At 39.2% G+C, this 16,744-nt stretch overlaps 1 protein-coding gene across 2 annotated transcripts; it reads left to right on the top strand.

The window, feature by feature from the left end:
* Positions 1 to 398: 398 nt before the first annotated feature.
* On the top strand, positions 399 to 16,744 carry cidea (cell death inducing DFFA like effector a). Of its 2 annotated transcripts, none has more exons than XM_046356275.1 (5): positions 399 to 650; positions 6,928 to 7,066; positions 9,106 to 9,222; positions 14,290 to 14,462; positions 15,714 to 16,744. In XM_046356275.1, exons 1-5 carry the CDS (start codon positions 583 to 585, stop codon positions 15,814 to 15,816), a joined length of 600 nt encoding a protein of 199 aa, XP_046212231.1. In that variant the 5' UTR covers positions 399 to 582; the 3' UTR covers positions 15,817 to 16,744. The 2 variants fall into 2 exon arrangements, with proteins under 2 accessions (XP_046212231.1, XP_046212230.1); XM_046356274.1 differs by having other exon boundaries at positions 400 to 650; positions 9,076 to 9,222.

Raw genomic sequence — 16,744 nt, 5'->3', positions numbered from 1 at the left:
GGTTTGGCGCTAAATGTGGCCCCTGGAGACTTTGAAATTGTGTTACGTTTTCCATATGGCGCCTCCGACCACATTTTTTAGATGAACCATACATTGTCTCTTAGCCTTAGTAAGATAACGGTAATGCATTAAGCGCAAGCTGGGTGCCAGTTGTTTGGATAAAAGCGTCTGCTAAATGGCATATATTATTATTATTATTATTTATAGGCATCTCAGGCTATTTATATTTTTTTATTGATTCTAGGACAAGGTCTACCTGTATTTTTTATTTGGCGGGGGGGGGTAATTTATTATTACGATGATGGGACAACTTGTGGCACATGGTGTTGCTTTTGTCACTAACACGCGACCAATCGTGTGAGGGGCAACCTTCTAAAAAGGCGTCACTATTATTGTTGATCACCTGACGTAGTAGGCGTAAAGTGAACCCTCGGTTTTTCGCTTCGGTTGGCAGGGCCAGTGACCACCCGTAGGACACAGGCGGGCAAGAGCCGGGAATAGCGCGACAACTTTCTTTTCTCATCTAGCCCAATTGATTTTCGATAGTCTTGCAAAAACAAGGATTGCACTTGATTTTAAACAATGGCTTCACTGTCTATCCATTCAAGTGTGGATTATGCTAAAACCCTTCTCCCGGACTTTTGGGTGAGGTAAGAATAAACTACCTAGGTGTAATTTAATTTTCCAGCATTATAGGTAGCCTATTTAGAGTTCCACCTACTAGCAGAGGAGAACCGGGACGAAAGGTACACTTTTTTTTTGTTTCCTGATTACCCCGATCGATAAAAGTAGCGACTCCATATTTTATTAAAAACGGCTTAGTCTGTGTCCTCTACCATTAGCAAGTGTAATTTCATTTTCTAGGGTAAATTTAAATATACCTTGAACAGACCTATGCGAAGTTACTTCTAACTGCCGGCGGGCGAGAATAACAAAAAAAGCTGTCGAAGTGCATGCTGTTCTATATCAATATCGGTCTTATGTCCGGTTTGTAATGCTCGTTAGTTCATACACTTGTTGAAAGTATCAAGCCATAATTTCATGTTTCAATTGGTATAATTCTGCTGCAGGTTTGACATCAACATTTTTAATCGATGTAAATGAATCAACGTCAATGTTTAGCAAACAATATTGCCTTGCAATATTAATGACTAAAATGGAACACCGCTATATTAACCATAATTTTCTCTTCTCACTTTAATGGGAATGTAGTAGGATTTGTTTTTCACAATTTTCAATTTAGTGACTTACATTTTTTTTTGTACTTGCTCAAAACCACTTAACTTTGTAACATGGTCAGACTGGGCTGTTTTTTTTGGGGGGCGTTGCAGTGAGTTCATCCTCCTATAGAAATGTGCTGATTTTCACTGCGTAATTTTAGCTTCTGTGTTATCTGAAATGTTTTACTTTCGTCCCAGCTCTCCCCCATATCCTACTGCATTTAAGCCACCAAACATTTGAAAATACTATTCTGAATCATCTAAAGACGCACCTGTGAAGCGTAGCCTACATAATTGGGATTTGCCAATGAGTCATGTCCCCGTGCGAGACAGACCAGCCTTCTTCCAGACAGCATAATTAATACTTTTTAATAGACACGACTGAACTGCAACTACCGTCTAAGAACAAAACCGAACTCTACATTGTTTTGAGTAAACTGGTTTGTAACAATCGGCGTAAACAGGGTCATGACTAATTGGCAAATCCTAATTATATAGCCAACACTTCACAGGTGCTTCTTTATGCAGAATGGTATTTTCAAAGTTGAAAGTTCAGATCTGTTATGTAGAGCAAACATGCCTATCCGACATGTAGAACAAGGAATCATATCCACCCTAGTCATGGCATTTCCACAGCTGAGTGTGGCCCTGCTCCAAATTAGTACGATTTGTTTTTAAATGGCCATTTTAAAACTCTTAAACTCAAACATCTGAACTTGAATAAAATGATGGTAATGGGCTGAAAGCAAAATATGTCAAGTAGTGTTAATACTTCTGTGATTTCACTAATGCCTGTGGGTGTGCCCTTTGTCATACATTTCCACAGAGGTCTACCTCCCCTCTCCCCTCATTGGCAGTGTAATGTTTACAATATGAGAGGACTGAAGTTTTTTTTTAAATGAATGGGTATTGTCAATAGTTATGTGATTAGGCATGAAACTCAATTCTTGATCAGCTGACACTGGGAGAAGAACCTGTTCAGACTTAACAACTCTAAAGCCTTGTTCACACTGGCAGTTTGAAGTGACAAAAAATCTGTTTCTTTGCATGTTTGAATCTGTTCTTTTTTCCTACTTTCTGAACATCCAAAAAGCACACAGAATTGGAGATTACAAGCCAATTCTGCTTTGAAATCAGATGCGAATCTGAGGGCAAATATGATGTATTTGCCCTCAAGGGGTTTTTAGACTTATTTGGCATATCTTGCTTGCTAGCGACTATGTGGAAGCTCCTTAGGGGAGGACCATCCTCAGGGAATTTCATAAATTTAAATTGTATAATGTTTAAAGTTATGCTTTTTAGGAAAAACTAGACTAAATATAATCACGTCACCAAATAACTGATTAAAACACTATTTTGCAAAGGTCTATAGTAGCTTCAACAGCCCTCAGTAGGGTAGCACCATGGCGTAGCTGGAGGACAGCTAGCTGCTGTCCTCTGGGTACATTGACTTCAATACAAAACCTAGAAGGTTCATGGTTCTCACCACTTTCCATAGACTTGCACAGTAATTACGACAACTTCCAGAGGATGTCCTCTAACCTATCAGAGCTCTTGCAGCATGAACTGACAAGTTGTCCCTCCATTCGAAGGATCGGCGAATGAATCTAGTACTGAAAGCATGAGCTACAGCTAGCTACCACTGCAGTGCATAATGTGGTGAGTAGTTGACTCAAACAGAAATAAAATAGTTAAACTGTTTAACACTTTCTTCTGAAATGAAGGAGAAACAAGATTTTTAAATTTGTATTTCTGTTTCACTTACTTAGCAAATGCAGCTAGCAAGTTTAGCTTACTGAAACAACATGCTCAAACAGATTGCTATGTTGGCTATGACTTTCCAAGTTAAATTGGTAATACCAAACTCTTTGTCACTGTGCCTGCTGGTGTAACAGCTACTGACTGTACACTAATGTTACTGCACGTGTCATCAGGGGTGTCTTAATTCCACTGATTCTGTTAAAAAGTTTCTCAAATGGAAAAAAACAGGGATAAACATACCTGAATTTGGCCAATAAACTCATTTTCAACTAATGATTACGCCCTACATCAGCTAGATGCAGGCAAGAGTGTGCAAGGCGGTGTTGAATGTCAGTCTGTCCGTGTGTCACTCAAATTTCTCTCGACCTGTGCACCTACTTTGTAAACTTTCATTCATAGGGTTGGTTGTACGAAACCTCATGATGGGTATAGGGGAAAGTTTGAGTGTCTTGTAGCCTAACTATCGCTGTTACATTGAACTGGATGAATGTAATACAAATGAGTCATTCAATATGCTGTAATAGAAATAAGGCCATGCTCATGAGAGAAATTGTCCTCCCTCATATTAAACGTCACTGACCGCCACTGGATGACATTTTGACAAGAACATATGATAGGATAACTAACTTGTTAATTGTTTACAAACAAATTAGTGAATGTGCTAGAAACTGAGAAACTTAACTAGCTAGTTGACTGCTGTGGCTAGCCAAAAAGGACTTGTATTTAAAGTTGGATCATTTTATCTCTAAAAAGATATAATAAAAAATGTAAAGCCCCAAAAAGGATGTATGTAAAGTTTTTCTTACACTATCATTTTGAACATTCAAAGCGACTGGGAAATGTCCATGGCAGCCATTGTCACCTTAGCTTGCTAGATAACTTCTTTGGTGGTGCTCCTGCTTCCTATCACTAATCAGCCTACACCACTGCATACACACCTGTCATTATTATGAGAAATGGCATGGACGTGTCAGCAAATGATTGTTCTCTGAACGTGTGCACACACACAATTTGGTCACTTGTAACTTGCTGTTTGGACAGTCATTATTCCAAAACAGATTTGATAAACTAGGCCTGCAGTGTGAACAAGGCTTAAATAAATTAGAAGTTAAATCCTATTCATATAAACTAGTTTTCTTTTAAAGTTAAATTTCAGTTCTGCACAACTGTCTGCTGGTCAACAAATTGACAATGAGGCTATTTCAATCAGGCCTGCAGTGTGAACAAAACCGGTTGCTCTAGCCAACTTCCAATGTTCGCTTTAGTTTGAAACGCATATCTGAATAATTCAGATGTTATTCTTTGCATATATTTTAAAGAGTTCCACTTGCTCTATAATCTCACTGAATACTTTTTAGAGGTCGACCGATTAATCGGCATAGCCGATTTTTCAAGTTTTCATAACAATTGGCATTTTTGGACTGCGTGGCAGGCTTGACCACCTGTTAAGCAAGTGCAGCAAGGATGTATGTTGCTAGCTAGCATTAAACTTACATTGTTTTTTTTGTTTAATAATCTTAACATAATCACTAGTTAACTACACATGGTTGATATTACTAGTTTATCTAGCTTGTCCTGCGTTGCATATAATCAATGCAATGCCTGTTAATTTATCATCGAATCACAGCCTACTTTGCTAAATAGGTGATTGCATTTGTGGAAAAAGCACTGTCGTTGCACCAATGTACCTAACCATTAACATCAATGCCCTTATTAAAATCAATACACAAGTATTTTTATTAAACCTGCATATTTAGTTAATATTGCCTATTAACATTAATTTATTTTAACTAAGGAGATTGTGACTTAAATGTGTAGATTCTCTTGCGTTCTGTGCAAGCAGAGTCAGGGTATATGCAACAGTTTGGGCCGCCTGGCTCTTTGCGAAATGTGTGAACATCATTTCTTCCTAACAAAGACTAATTATTTTGGCATAATTATGATATTGAAGGTTGTGCAATATTTAGCAGAGGTGGGACCAAGTCATTGTTCTACAAGTCACAAGTAAGTCTCAAGTCTTAGCACCCAAGTCAAGACAGGCAAGACAGACAAGTCTCAAGTCCTAAACAAGTCATAATGTGCTCTTATCCAAATGTAATACCATTTCATATTTTTAACAAGAGTAATAGTATATTACATATATGCAAATCATGAATGCTTTTAAAAATATATTTACTTTTATTTACTACTATATTTACTACTAAATTTAATGATGTATTTCAATGGAAATACATCGGTAGCCATGAAAGATCCCCCCCCCCCCCTAATAGTGGTCGAGAATCGCTATCGGGCAACGTAGGCTTGTACACAATTGCCCATGCATTAACACACACACACTCTCTGTATGGTTACAGTAGGCTAATGTATGTCAATGGTTTTAATAACAGCAGTAACATCAGGCAGGATTTAGGGCTACCAACTGCCTAGCCAGTTGTAGCTTCATCTTGGGTGCAATGATCACGTTCCCGCACTGACTGTGAGGAGGCTCATTGATTTAACGTTACGTTAGCCTACATGATACACCAGTAAAGTAATAAAATGTATAGCTGTCGGCTATATGAGTCACAACTCACCATTCTTTGTGCAGCTTCAGATCTCGAACAAAGTTGGAAATTGTTTTGCTTCAGTCTAATTTTCTTCCCGCAAGTTTCAATCTGTTTTTTGTTGATACAGCGTTGTCTTTATATCAGAAAATAATACTTTTTGGTATCATCTTTTCAAGGGCTCCATCTGAATTCACCCGCCAACGTTCCTCTGCACTGTCACGCACAACTGTCTCAGCTGGCACAATTTGATTGGCTGCTGTCCGACTTAAATTGTAAACCATTAACTGAAGAGTTGATGTGCTGTCCCCTTCAAAAAAAAAATATTGTATCATTTTTAAATATTTGGGCTTGGAGGGTGTCGAGTCATAAGGCTCAAGTCACGAGTCATTGGTGTGGATGTCGAGTTGCAAGTCATGTGACTCGAGTCCACACCTCTGATATTTAGACTTATGGTTGCCACCCGTTAGTTAAAATACAGCACAGTTCTGTTTTTGAAATGATAGTTTACGGATTTGACCATATTAATGACCAAAGGCTTGTATGTGTTTTTATTATAATTAAGTATGATTTGATAGACCAGTCTGACTGAGTGGTGGTAGGCAGCAGCAGGCTCATGAGCATTCATTCAAACAGCACTTTCCTGCGTTTGCCACCAGCTCTTCACTGTGCTTTAAGTATTGCACTGTTTATGTCTTCAAGTCTATCAACTCCCGAGATTACGCTGGCAATACTATAGTGCCTATAAGAACATCCCAATAGTCAAAAGGTGTAGGAAATACAAATGGTAGAGGGATAGTCCTAGAACTACAACCGAAAACTTCTTAACTGGGAATATTGAAGACTCCTGTTAAAAGGAACCACCAGCTTTCATATGTTCTGAGCAAGGAACTCAAATGTTAGTTTTCTTACATGGCACCCTTTTTTTGTTTTGTTTGTTTTTAGTTTTTGCATTATTTAAACCAAATTGAACAGGTTTCATTATTTGAGACTAAATGTATTTTATTTATGTATTATAATAAGTGTTCATTCAGTATTGTTGTAATTGTTTAATATATATGCATCAGTATTGGCTTTTTTTGGTCCTCCTATTATCGGCATTGAAAAATCATAAATTGGTCGACCTTTAATACTTATTCTGCTAAAACCCGATGATCCTAATGCAACATTTGAGATGCTGTCCCCTCTGTGGAGATGTGATAAAACAAGGAGGTAGACGTACAGTATGTCTCTGTAAGAAGTCCAGCTGGTAGTATCACTCCACACTAAGAAGCGAGGCACAAAACGGTCAGTCTTAACTGAAGACATGACATGTCCTGAACACAAATTGTGCTCTACTGAACACGACCTTGAACTAAGCTAGTTTTCCTTTTTTTGTGTCATTTTTGCTTCTATACTCACAGGTCAGTGTCAACTATCCAAACAACAATCTCACGCCGGATCCTTCCCCCACCCCAGCCCCGTCCCTTTAGGCTCTGTACCCAGAGCCGAAGTCAGAGGAAAGGGTTAATGGCCACCTCCCTGGATGACCTCCTAGACCAGGTAAATGCATACTCCTGGGCTACGTTCAGCAGGACAACGTTGTGGAGCGTTCAGATACAAATATATTTCGCAGAACAAACATACCTCTGACAAGTAAAATAAGAAATCACTTAATCACTTAGCTATCTTAAGATGAATGCACCAACAGGAAGTCACCCTGGATAGGAGTGTGTGCTAAAGTGTCTAACTAAAATAGAAATTACATCCGGAGCTGAATACATTCATATCTACAACGTTTGTATACTGTTTGTGCCGCTGCGGTATTCATAATGGTTGTCATTCAACATGTCAGTCTTTAAAGTATTCAGAGAGCCATTTCATGGGGACAGAAAATCAGTCTCTCCAACACTTACATCAACCTCACCAAATAATTGGTGTAAGATTTTTTTTTTTAAGTAATGTCTAATTCGAGGAGGAATGTGAGGTGGAACTTCCTGCTAATGAGATTTCATCAAGGATCGGTTATATTACCTTGTGAAGTTTTTATACACAAAATTGCAAGCACTGCTACTAGACAGGCAACTCTGTAACCAAATGTTAAATCAAATATGACCATTTCAACACATTTAATACACTCCTGGTTTACTGACCCTGTTAAGGTGACGTTGCTTGTTGCAATTGTTGAGTAACCTAACCCGAGAGACTTGGGGTCCGTAGTGCAGTGGAGTGAAATGTTCAGGGAATCATATGCAAGACATTTCTATCGGCAGAATGTTTTGCCCTCCTGAACGCAACCCAGTCATGCTGTGCAAATTACCTACAGTATGTGATTCACATGGATATATAAACTCTGCAAAAAAAAAAAAAATTCTGTCAACTGCTTTTATTTTAAGCAAACTTAACATGTGTAAATATTTGAATGACCATAAGATTCAACAACTGAGACATAAACTGAACAAGTTCCACAGACATGATTCCCTGCAATGATGACAAGCTCAGTCCGATGATGCTGTGACACACCGCCCCAGACCATGATGGACCCTCCACCTCCAAACCGCTCCAGAGTACAGGCCTCGGTGTACCGCTCATTCCTTCGATGATAAATGCGAATCCGACCATCACCCCTGGTGAGAAAAAACTAACTCGTCAGTGAAGAGCACTTTTTGCCAATCCTGTCTCGTCCAGCGACGGTGGGTTTGTGCCCATGGGCGATGTTGTTGCCGGTGACGTCTGGTCAGGACCTGCCTTACAACAGGCCTACAAGCCCTCTTAGCCTATTGCGGACGGTCTGAGCACTGATGGAGGGATTGTGCGTTCCTGGTGTACCTTGGGCAGCTGTTGTTGCCATCCTGTACCTGTCCTGCAGATGTGATGTTCGGATGTACCGATCCTGTGCATGTGGTGTTACACGTGGTCTGCCACAGCGAGGAAGATCAGCTTTCTGTTCTGTATCCCTGTAGCGCTGTATAAAGCGTCTCACAGTACGGATATTGCCATTTAATGCCCTGGCCACATCTGCGGTCCTCATTTCTCCTTGCCTAAGGCACGTTCACGCAGATGAGCAGGGACCTTGGGCATCTTTCTTTTGTGTTTTTCAGTGTCAGTAGAAAGGCTTTTTTTAGTGTCGTAAGTTTTCATAACTGTGACCTTAATTGCCTACAGTCTGTAAGCTGTTAGTGTTTTAACAACTTCCACAGGTTCATGTTCATTAATTGTTTATGGTTTATTGTTTCCCACGCTTGTTCAGTGTTTAAACCCTTTACAATGAAGATCTGAGGTTATTTAGATTTTATGTATTCCTTTTTGAAAGACGGGGTGCTGAAAAAGGGACATTACTTTTTTATTTTTTATTAAAAATATATATATATTTTAGTATGGTTGATCTTCCAAGGATGGTCAACTGGCAAGTCATCTGTAAAAGTGAAGTTCTCCACGAACACAATATTAAAATAGTTGATTGAACAAAATCGTTGTTGCCAACTTATAGCATAATTTTGGGGTGGAAAATGAAAAATAAAACCATTTGAAAATCTCATAATAGTGTGTGCTATGACACCGGTCCTACCCAGACAGCAAATGCCTTCCTGTTGACATGCCAGTTCCTCATCCTGGTGCTAGAGGAAGATGGAACAGTGGTGGACTCTGAGGCCTTCTTCCAGTCACTGCCAGCCAATACTCCGGTTATGGTCCTGCAGAAGGGAGAGATGTGGACTCCGGTACGTATACATACATACATACATACATACATACATACATACATACATACATACATACATACATACATACATACATACATACATACATACATACATACATACATACATACATGCATACATGCATACATGCATACATGCATACATGCATACATGCATACATGCATACATGCATACATGCATACATGCATACATGCATACATGCATACATACATGCATGCATGCATGCATATATACATACAGTTGAAGTCAGAAGTTTACATACACCTTAGCCAAATTCATTTACTGAGTTTTTAAATAATAAAAAATTATCCAAGTAAAAATTCCCTGTTTTAGGTCAGTTAGGATCTCTACTTTATTTTACGAATGTGAAATGCCAGAATAATAGTATAGTGATTTATTTAGGCTTTTCTTTCATCACATTCCCACTGGGTCAGAAGTTTACATATACTCAATTAGTATTTGGTAGCATTGCTTTTAAATTGTTTAACTTGGGTCAAATGTTTCAGGTAGCTTTCTAAAATATTCCCACAATAAATTGGGTAAATTTTGGCCTATTCCTCCTGACAGAGATTTTGCAACTGAGTCAGGTTTGTAGGCCTCCTTGCTTGCACATGCTTTTCCAGTTCTGCCCACAAGTTTTCTATGGGATTGAGGTCAGGACTTTGTTGTCCTTAAGCCATTTTGTGACAACTTTGGAAGTATGCTTGGGGTCATTGTCCATTTGGAAGACTCATTTGCGACCAAGCTTTACATTTCTGACTGATGTCTTGAAATGTTGCTTCAATATATCCACATTTTCCTTCCTCATGAAGCCATCTATTTTGAGGTGCACCAGTCCCTCCTGCAGCAAAGCACCCCCATAACATGCTGTCACCCCTGTGCTTCACATTTGGGATGGTGTTCTTTGGCTTGCAAGCCTCCCTTTTTCCTCCAAACATAATGATGGTCGTTATGGCCAAACGGTTCTATTTTTGTTTCATCAGACCGGCGAACATTTATCCAAAAGTACAATATTTGTCCCCATGTGCAGTTGCAAACGATGGTCTGACTTTTGTATGTCGGTTTTGGAGCAGAGGCTTCTTCCTTGCTGAGCGGCCTTTCAGGTTATGTTGATATAGGTCTCGTTTTACTGTGGATATAGATACTTTTGTACCTGTTTCCTCCAGCATATTCATAAGGTCCTTTGCTGTTCTGGGATTGATCTGCACTTTTCTCATCAAAGTGCATTCATCTCTAGGAGACAGAACACGTCTCCTTCCTGAGCGGTGTGACGGCTGTGTGGTCCCATTGTGTTTATACTTGCATACTATTGTTTGTACAGATGAATGTGGTACCGTCAGGCGTTTGGAAATTGCTCCTAAAGGTGAACCAGACTTGTGGAGGTCTACAACTTTTTTTTGAGGTCTTGGCTGATGTCTTTTGATTTTCCCATGATGTCAAGCAAAGAGGCACTGCGTTTGTACCTGTGTACATCCACAGGTACACATCAAATTATGTCAATTAGCCTATCAGAAGCTTTTAAAGCATGACATTTTCTGGAATTTAAGCTATTTAAAGGCACAGTCAATTTGGTGTATGTTAACTTCTGACCCACTGGCATTGTGATACAGTGAATTATAATTGAATTAATGTCTGTAAGCAGTTGTTGGAAAAATTACTTGTTATGCACAAAGTAGATTTGCCAAAACTATAGTTTGTTAACAAGAAGTGTGCAGAGTGGTTAAAAAACTAGTTTTAATGACTCCAACCTAAGTGTATGTAAACCTCCGACTTCAACTGTACGTGCATACAGTCAGGTCCATAAGTATTTGGACAGTGACACAATTAGCATAATTTTGTCTCTATATTCCATAGCAATGGATTTGAAAAGAAACAATCAAGATGTGCTTTAAGTGACTCATCTTTAGTTTAAGGGGTTTGTCAATTACTGTATTAACCATGTAGGAATTACAACCACTTTTATACATAGCCCCTGAAATTTAGGGGCTCAAATTTAATTGGACAAACTAACAATCATACATTTAAATTGAGTTTTAATACTTGGTTCTAAATCCTTTGACATCAATGACTACCTGAACTCTGGAACCCATAGACATCACCAGATGCTGGGTTTCTTCCCCGGTGATGCTATGCCAGGCCTTTATTGCAGCGGTCTTCAGTTCCTGTTTGTTCTTGGGGCGATTTGCCTTCAGCAAGTGAAATTCATGCTCAATTGGATTCACGTCAGGTAATTGACTTGGCCATTGCAGAACATTGCACTTCTTTGCCTTAAAGTTTTGGGTTGCTTTCGCAGTATGCTTCGGGTCATTGTCCAGCTGCACTGTGACGAGCCATACAATGAGTTGTGAAGCATTCTCTGAATCTGAGCAGATCTAGCCATGAACACTTCAGAATTCACCCTGCTGCTTTTGTCAACAGTCACATCAATAAATACAGGGAACCAGCTCCATTGGCAGCCATATATGCCCACGCCATAACACTGCCTCCACCATGCTTCACAGATAAGGTGGTAAGCTTCGGATCATGAGCAGTTCCTACCCTTCTCTTCCATTCATTTATCTTTGTCTCATCTGTCCATAGGATTTTCCAGAACTGTACAGGCTTTGCCAAAAAAAAACATCTTCATCTCTAATCTGGCCATCCTGTTTGAGGATAACCAATGCTTTACATCTTGTGGTAAACTCCCTGTATTTATTCTGGTGAAGTCTTCTCTGGTTGTTGACTTTGACACAGATACACCTACGTCCTTGAGGGTGTTCTTGATCTGGCCATCTGTTGTGACGGGGTTTTTCTTCACCATCCACCACAGTTGTCTTCTGAGCCGTTTGGTTTTCCTGAGCTCACCAGTGTGGTCTTTCTTTTTAAGAATGTACCAAATAGTTTTGGCCACACCTGTTTTTGCTATTTCTGATTGGTTTGTTTGAATTTATTTTTTTCCCTAATGATGGCTTGTTTCACTGACAGTGACCGTTCTTTGGACTTCATATTGAGGGTTGACAGCAACAGATTCCAAATGCCACACTGAAAATCAACTCTTGACCTTTTATCTGCTCATTTGTAAATTAACTAATGAGGGAATAACACACACCTGGCCATGGAACAGCTGAGCAGCCAATTGTCCAATTACTTTTGGTCTGTTAAAAAGGCTATAATTCCTACACTGTTCACCTGATTTGGATGGAAATACCCTCATTATTTCATGTCAACTACAATATGCTGTTGTAGACGGCTAAAATAACAATGTCCAAATATTTATCGACCTGACTGTACATGCACACAGAAGTTAACTTTTGTGCTAGGCATACTGTTGCCTTGGGAAAGCATTTGAAGATCACTATCTGCTGCAAGTTCATATCAAATGAGGGCTGGCCGTGTCGTACTTCTGTTGTAGGACTGACTTTAACCATTTTTGGATGTCACATTTCCCAATTGTGGAAACTTGCTGTATTATCACACACCACAAGAGGGCCACACTTTCACATCAAACCAAGTAGCTGTCTGGAACCAGAGTTCCCTGGTTTGATGTGAAAGTGTGTCCCTCTTGTTTTTAGAAATGTTTACAAATGAAAAGCTGAAATGTCTCGATTTAATAAGTTTTCAAACCTTTTTTTGTTATGGCCTAAATAAGTTCAGGAGTGAATGAATGTGTGCTTAATAAGTTGCATGGACTCAGTGTGTAATAACGGTGTTTAACATGTACTCCCCACACAATTATCTGTAAGGTCCCGCAGTTGAGCAGTCAATCTCAAGCACAGATGCAACCACAAAGACCAGGAAGGTTTTCCAATTGTTCACAAAAGTGCAGCTATTGGTGGATGAAGAGAGGGGGGAAATATATATTTTTTTAAATGAGATATTGAATATCTGTTTGAGCATGGTGCTGTTAATTACACTTTGGATGGTGCCTCAATACACCGTCACTACAAAGATACAGGCATTCTTCCAAATGCAGTTGCTGGATTTCACCATGAGGCCAATGGTGACTTTAAAACAGTTGCAAAGTTTAATGGCTGTAATAGGAGAACTGAGGATGGATCAACATTGTAGTTAATCCACAATACTAACCTAATTGAGAGTACAGAGCCTGTACAGAGCCTGTACAGAATGAAATATTCCAAAACATGCATGTTTTTGCAATAAGGCACTAAAATAATACTGCAAACAAATTAACTTTTTCTCCTGAATACAAAGGTGTTTTGTTTGGGGCAAATACAATCAGAGTTCCACTCCATTTTTTTCTAGCATGGTGATGGCTGCATCATGTTATGGGTATGCTTGTCATTGACAAGACTAGGTCTGAAATGGAGCTAAGTACAGAGAAACTTGGTTTGGTCTGCTTTCCAACAGACACTGGGAGACAAATTCACTGTTCAGCAAGACAATTACCTAAAACGCAAGGCTGAATATACACTGAACAAAAAATATAAACGCAACATGTGAAGTGTTGGTCACAAGTTTCATGAAAAGAAATATTCTGGAAATGTAAAATTCTCTACCCTAAGCTGACTCCAATGTTTTAGAACTTCTGTATCTTCAACCAGCCTCGCAACCGCAGAACGTGTGTGGATGAGTGGTTTACTGATGTCAACGTTGTGAACACGTTGTAACCCATGGTGGGGTTATGGTATGGGCGGAGTTACAGTTTTGACTTAAATTGTCTGAAATCTATGGCAATAATTGAAAAATGGCTGTCTAGAAATGACCAACAACCAACTTGACCGAGCTTGATAAATTTCTAAAAGAATAATTGGCAAATATTGTACAATCCAGGTGTGCAAAGCTTTGAGACTCACAGCTGTAATCTCTTAACTCTGGGGGTTGAGTAATTCATCAAATTTGTATTTTTGGATCTTTCAGTGTATTTTGAGTGATTGACACAATTACACCTTCTTAATCCCACTTTGTAAAATAACCAATTTTGGAAAAAGTCTGTGTGAATACTTTCTGAATTCACTGTCTAAATCATGCCTTGATTAGAGGGAAGCATGAACCAGAAGTGTAGACTCAGCTAGCTTGCCAGGTTTTAATAGTCCTGTCTTAGCCTGACCTTTGTCCATTCTTGTACAGGTCCTCCCAAGTTCCAGCCAGCCCAATAGAAATGGAATCGGTAAATTGAGTTTTAACCTGTACAAGTTGAACCCCAAGGACTTCATCGGGTGTCTAACCATCAAAGCGACTCTTTATGAAATCTACACACTGTCGTACGACGTTCAATGCACCAGGGCCAAGGGTATCTTGAAGTGAGTACACTACTACCACACCATCTCTCAAGGGGACATTATTGGGGGCTGTGGGGGGTGGGGTTTTAAAATGTCAGGTGAAGTAGACTGATTTACAGTACCAGTCAAAAGTTTGGACATCTACTCAAGGATTATTCTTAAAAAAAAAAATGAAATACCACATGGAATCATGTAGTTGCCAAAAGTGTTAAACAAATGGCACTCTCAACCAGCTGCACCTGGAATGCTTTTCCAACAGTCTTGAAGGAGATTCCACATGCTGACCACTTGTTAGCTCCTTTTCCTTCACTCTGCGGTCCAACTCATCCCAAACCATCTCAATTGGGTTGAGGTTGGGTGATTGCGGAGGCCAGATCATCTGTCATTTCTCTGCTTATTTGAGCTGTTCTTGCCATAATATGGACTTTGTCTTTTACCAAATAGGACTATATTCTGTACACCACCACTACCTTGTCACAACACAACTGATTGAATCAAATGCATGAAGAAGAAGAAATTAAACAAATTAACTTTCTGGAATTGACACGCACACCTGTTTATTGAAATGCATTCCAGGTGACTATCTCATCAAGCTGGTTGAGAAAATGCCAGGGTGCAAAGCTGTCGTCAAGGCAAAGAATGGCTACTTTGAAGAATCTGAAATATTACATTGTTTTAACACTTTTAGTTACTACATGATTCCATATGTGTTTCATAGTTTTGATGTCATCACTATTGTTCTACAATGTAGAAAATGGCAAAAATAAAAACATTGAGTGAGGTTTCAAATATTTTGATTGGTACTGTATAATTTTATAGGCACTAGTCAAAATGTAAAATATTTTAGCAGAGAAATATTCAGTCGGCAGGTCATTGTTTGTTCATTCCTTCCCACTGGACACAGACGTCAGTTAAACATCTAGTTCTGATTTACATTTAATGGCGTTGGCAACTAATGTGAAACCAACAAGAAATTGATCCATGTCATTGGACTAAAGTTAAAAATATTTAAATTCCTTTGCCAGTTTTCCATGTTGATTCAACGTCATCAGATGGGACAATTGTTGGTGTTTAAATTACATAGAAACAATGTTTATTCTACCAGTTTGTGTCCAGTGGGTTGGCTGCAAGGATATCTGAAGATTCCAGTTTTTTTAATATGAACAAGTTGGGGCTTAAAAATGGGTCTTCACTGAACAAGTTCTGAGAAGAGAATATGTGCTTTGACTGTTTTTAGAAGTTTTCAGCTCTGCCTTTTCGTATTCTCTTTAGAGCTATTCTGCGTTGTCTGACGTCTCTGGCGAGAGTGGCGGGGCAGCTGCTTCTGTGTGGTTCCTCGTACATACTGCAGTACATTGGTGACGATGACTACTAGGACGTGACCAAAGTTCCAAATCCCCGTTTGAGCTCTTTAAAATGAACCAGGTGAAACGTGTCCAGGGCCTCCTGAATGCCATTTGTCTCACTAAGTAACTGGGAAAATTCCTTTGTCAGATGCGTGTAGGCCTTGTTACCAGCTGATTTCGTTGAGCCATTGCAAATGTATGTAAAACAATGTTGATACACATCAAATAAAAGCACTGCCCTGCTGGAGGAGGACATAAATACAACATGCACATTTTTACTATGGGCAACATACCAAATTGCATGTATCTCAAGTTGGGATGATGTGATTTTGTTGATTTTTAAAGTCATTTAAAAAAATCTGGTTTGCCACTGTAGCAAAATATCAATGTTCTTAAACTATCCCTTAATCTGGATGGCCCCATTTGTGTCGTATGTTTTTAAAGAGAAATGCATGCCTGAGAAGTCGCTTGAATTGACGTGGTGACTGTTTTGTGATTCCATTCCCTATCAGAATAGCAATCTACTAGCGTGAATCTTAAGTATTTCTTCTCCATGCATCTTCTCAAATTGCATTGGAGATCACCTCAGATCTTGTCCTCCAATGAGTTTTGAAGTTGTGAGGAATCAGGCAAAGAATTTCTGGCCCAACGCTAGGTAGCCTAGGTTTGAATAGCTGACTCTGTTAATTGAATAGCTAAATCTGTTATTGTGCCCTTGAGCAAGGCCCTAATTGTGCCTGTAAGTCACTCTGGATAAGAGCATCTGCTAAATGACTAAAATAGGGTTTACTCCAGGACTAATTGAAAGCCCAACTGTCTGGGACTGTGCATTGTCTAAGTACAAAAACATTAAATTTGGAAGCACTCAAACTAAAATGTCACTGAATATTTGCCCTGTCTGTCAAATCTATAAATAAAGGTTTTTGTAAAAAGTCTCATCTGACTTGATGCAAGCTA

The sequence above is a fragment of the Oncorhynchus gorbuscha genome, linkage group LG07 (assembly GCF_021184085.1).
Source record: "Oncorhynchus gorbuscha isolate QuinsamMale2020 ecotype Even-year linkage group LG07, OgorEven_v1.0, whole genome shotgun sequence".
NCBI classification, from domain to species: Eukaryota; Metazoa; Chordata; class Actinopteri; order Salmoniformes; family Salmonidae; genus Oncorhynchus; species Oncorhynchus gorbuscha.
This window is presented reverse-complemented; position numbering and strand designations above follow the sequence as displayed.

Excerpts from the sequence above, each read along its gene's own strand:
- cidea (XM_046356274.1), top strand. The coding sequence starts at position 583 with ATGGCTTCACTGTCTATCCATTCAAGTGTGGATTATGCTAAAACCCTT. Across the intron at positions 651-6,927 it reads CTCCCGGACTTTTGGGTGAG|GTCAGTGTCAACTATCCAAA; the intron begins GTAAGAATAAAC and ends CTATACTCACAG. Across the intron at positions 14,463-15,713 it reads AGGGCCAAGGGTATCTTGAA|AGCTATTCTGCGTTGTCTGA; the intron begins GTGAGTACACTA and ends TATTCTCTTTAG.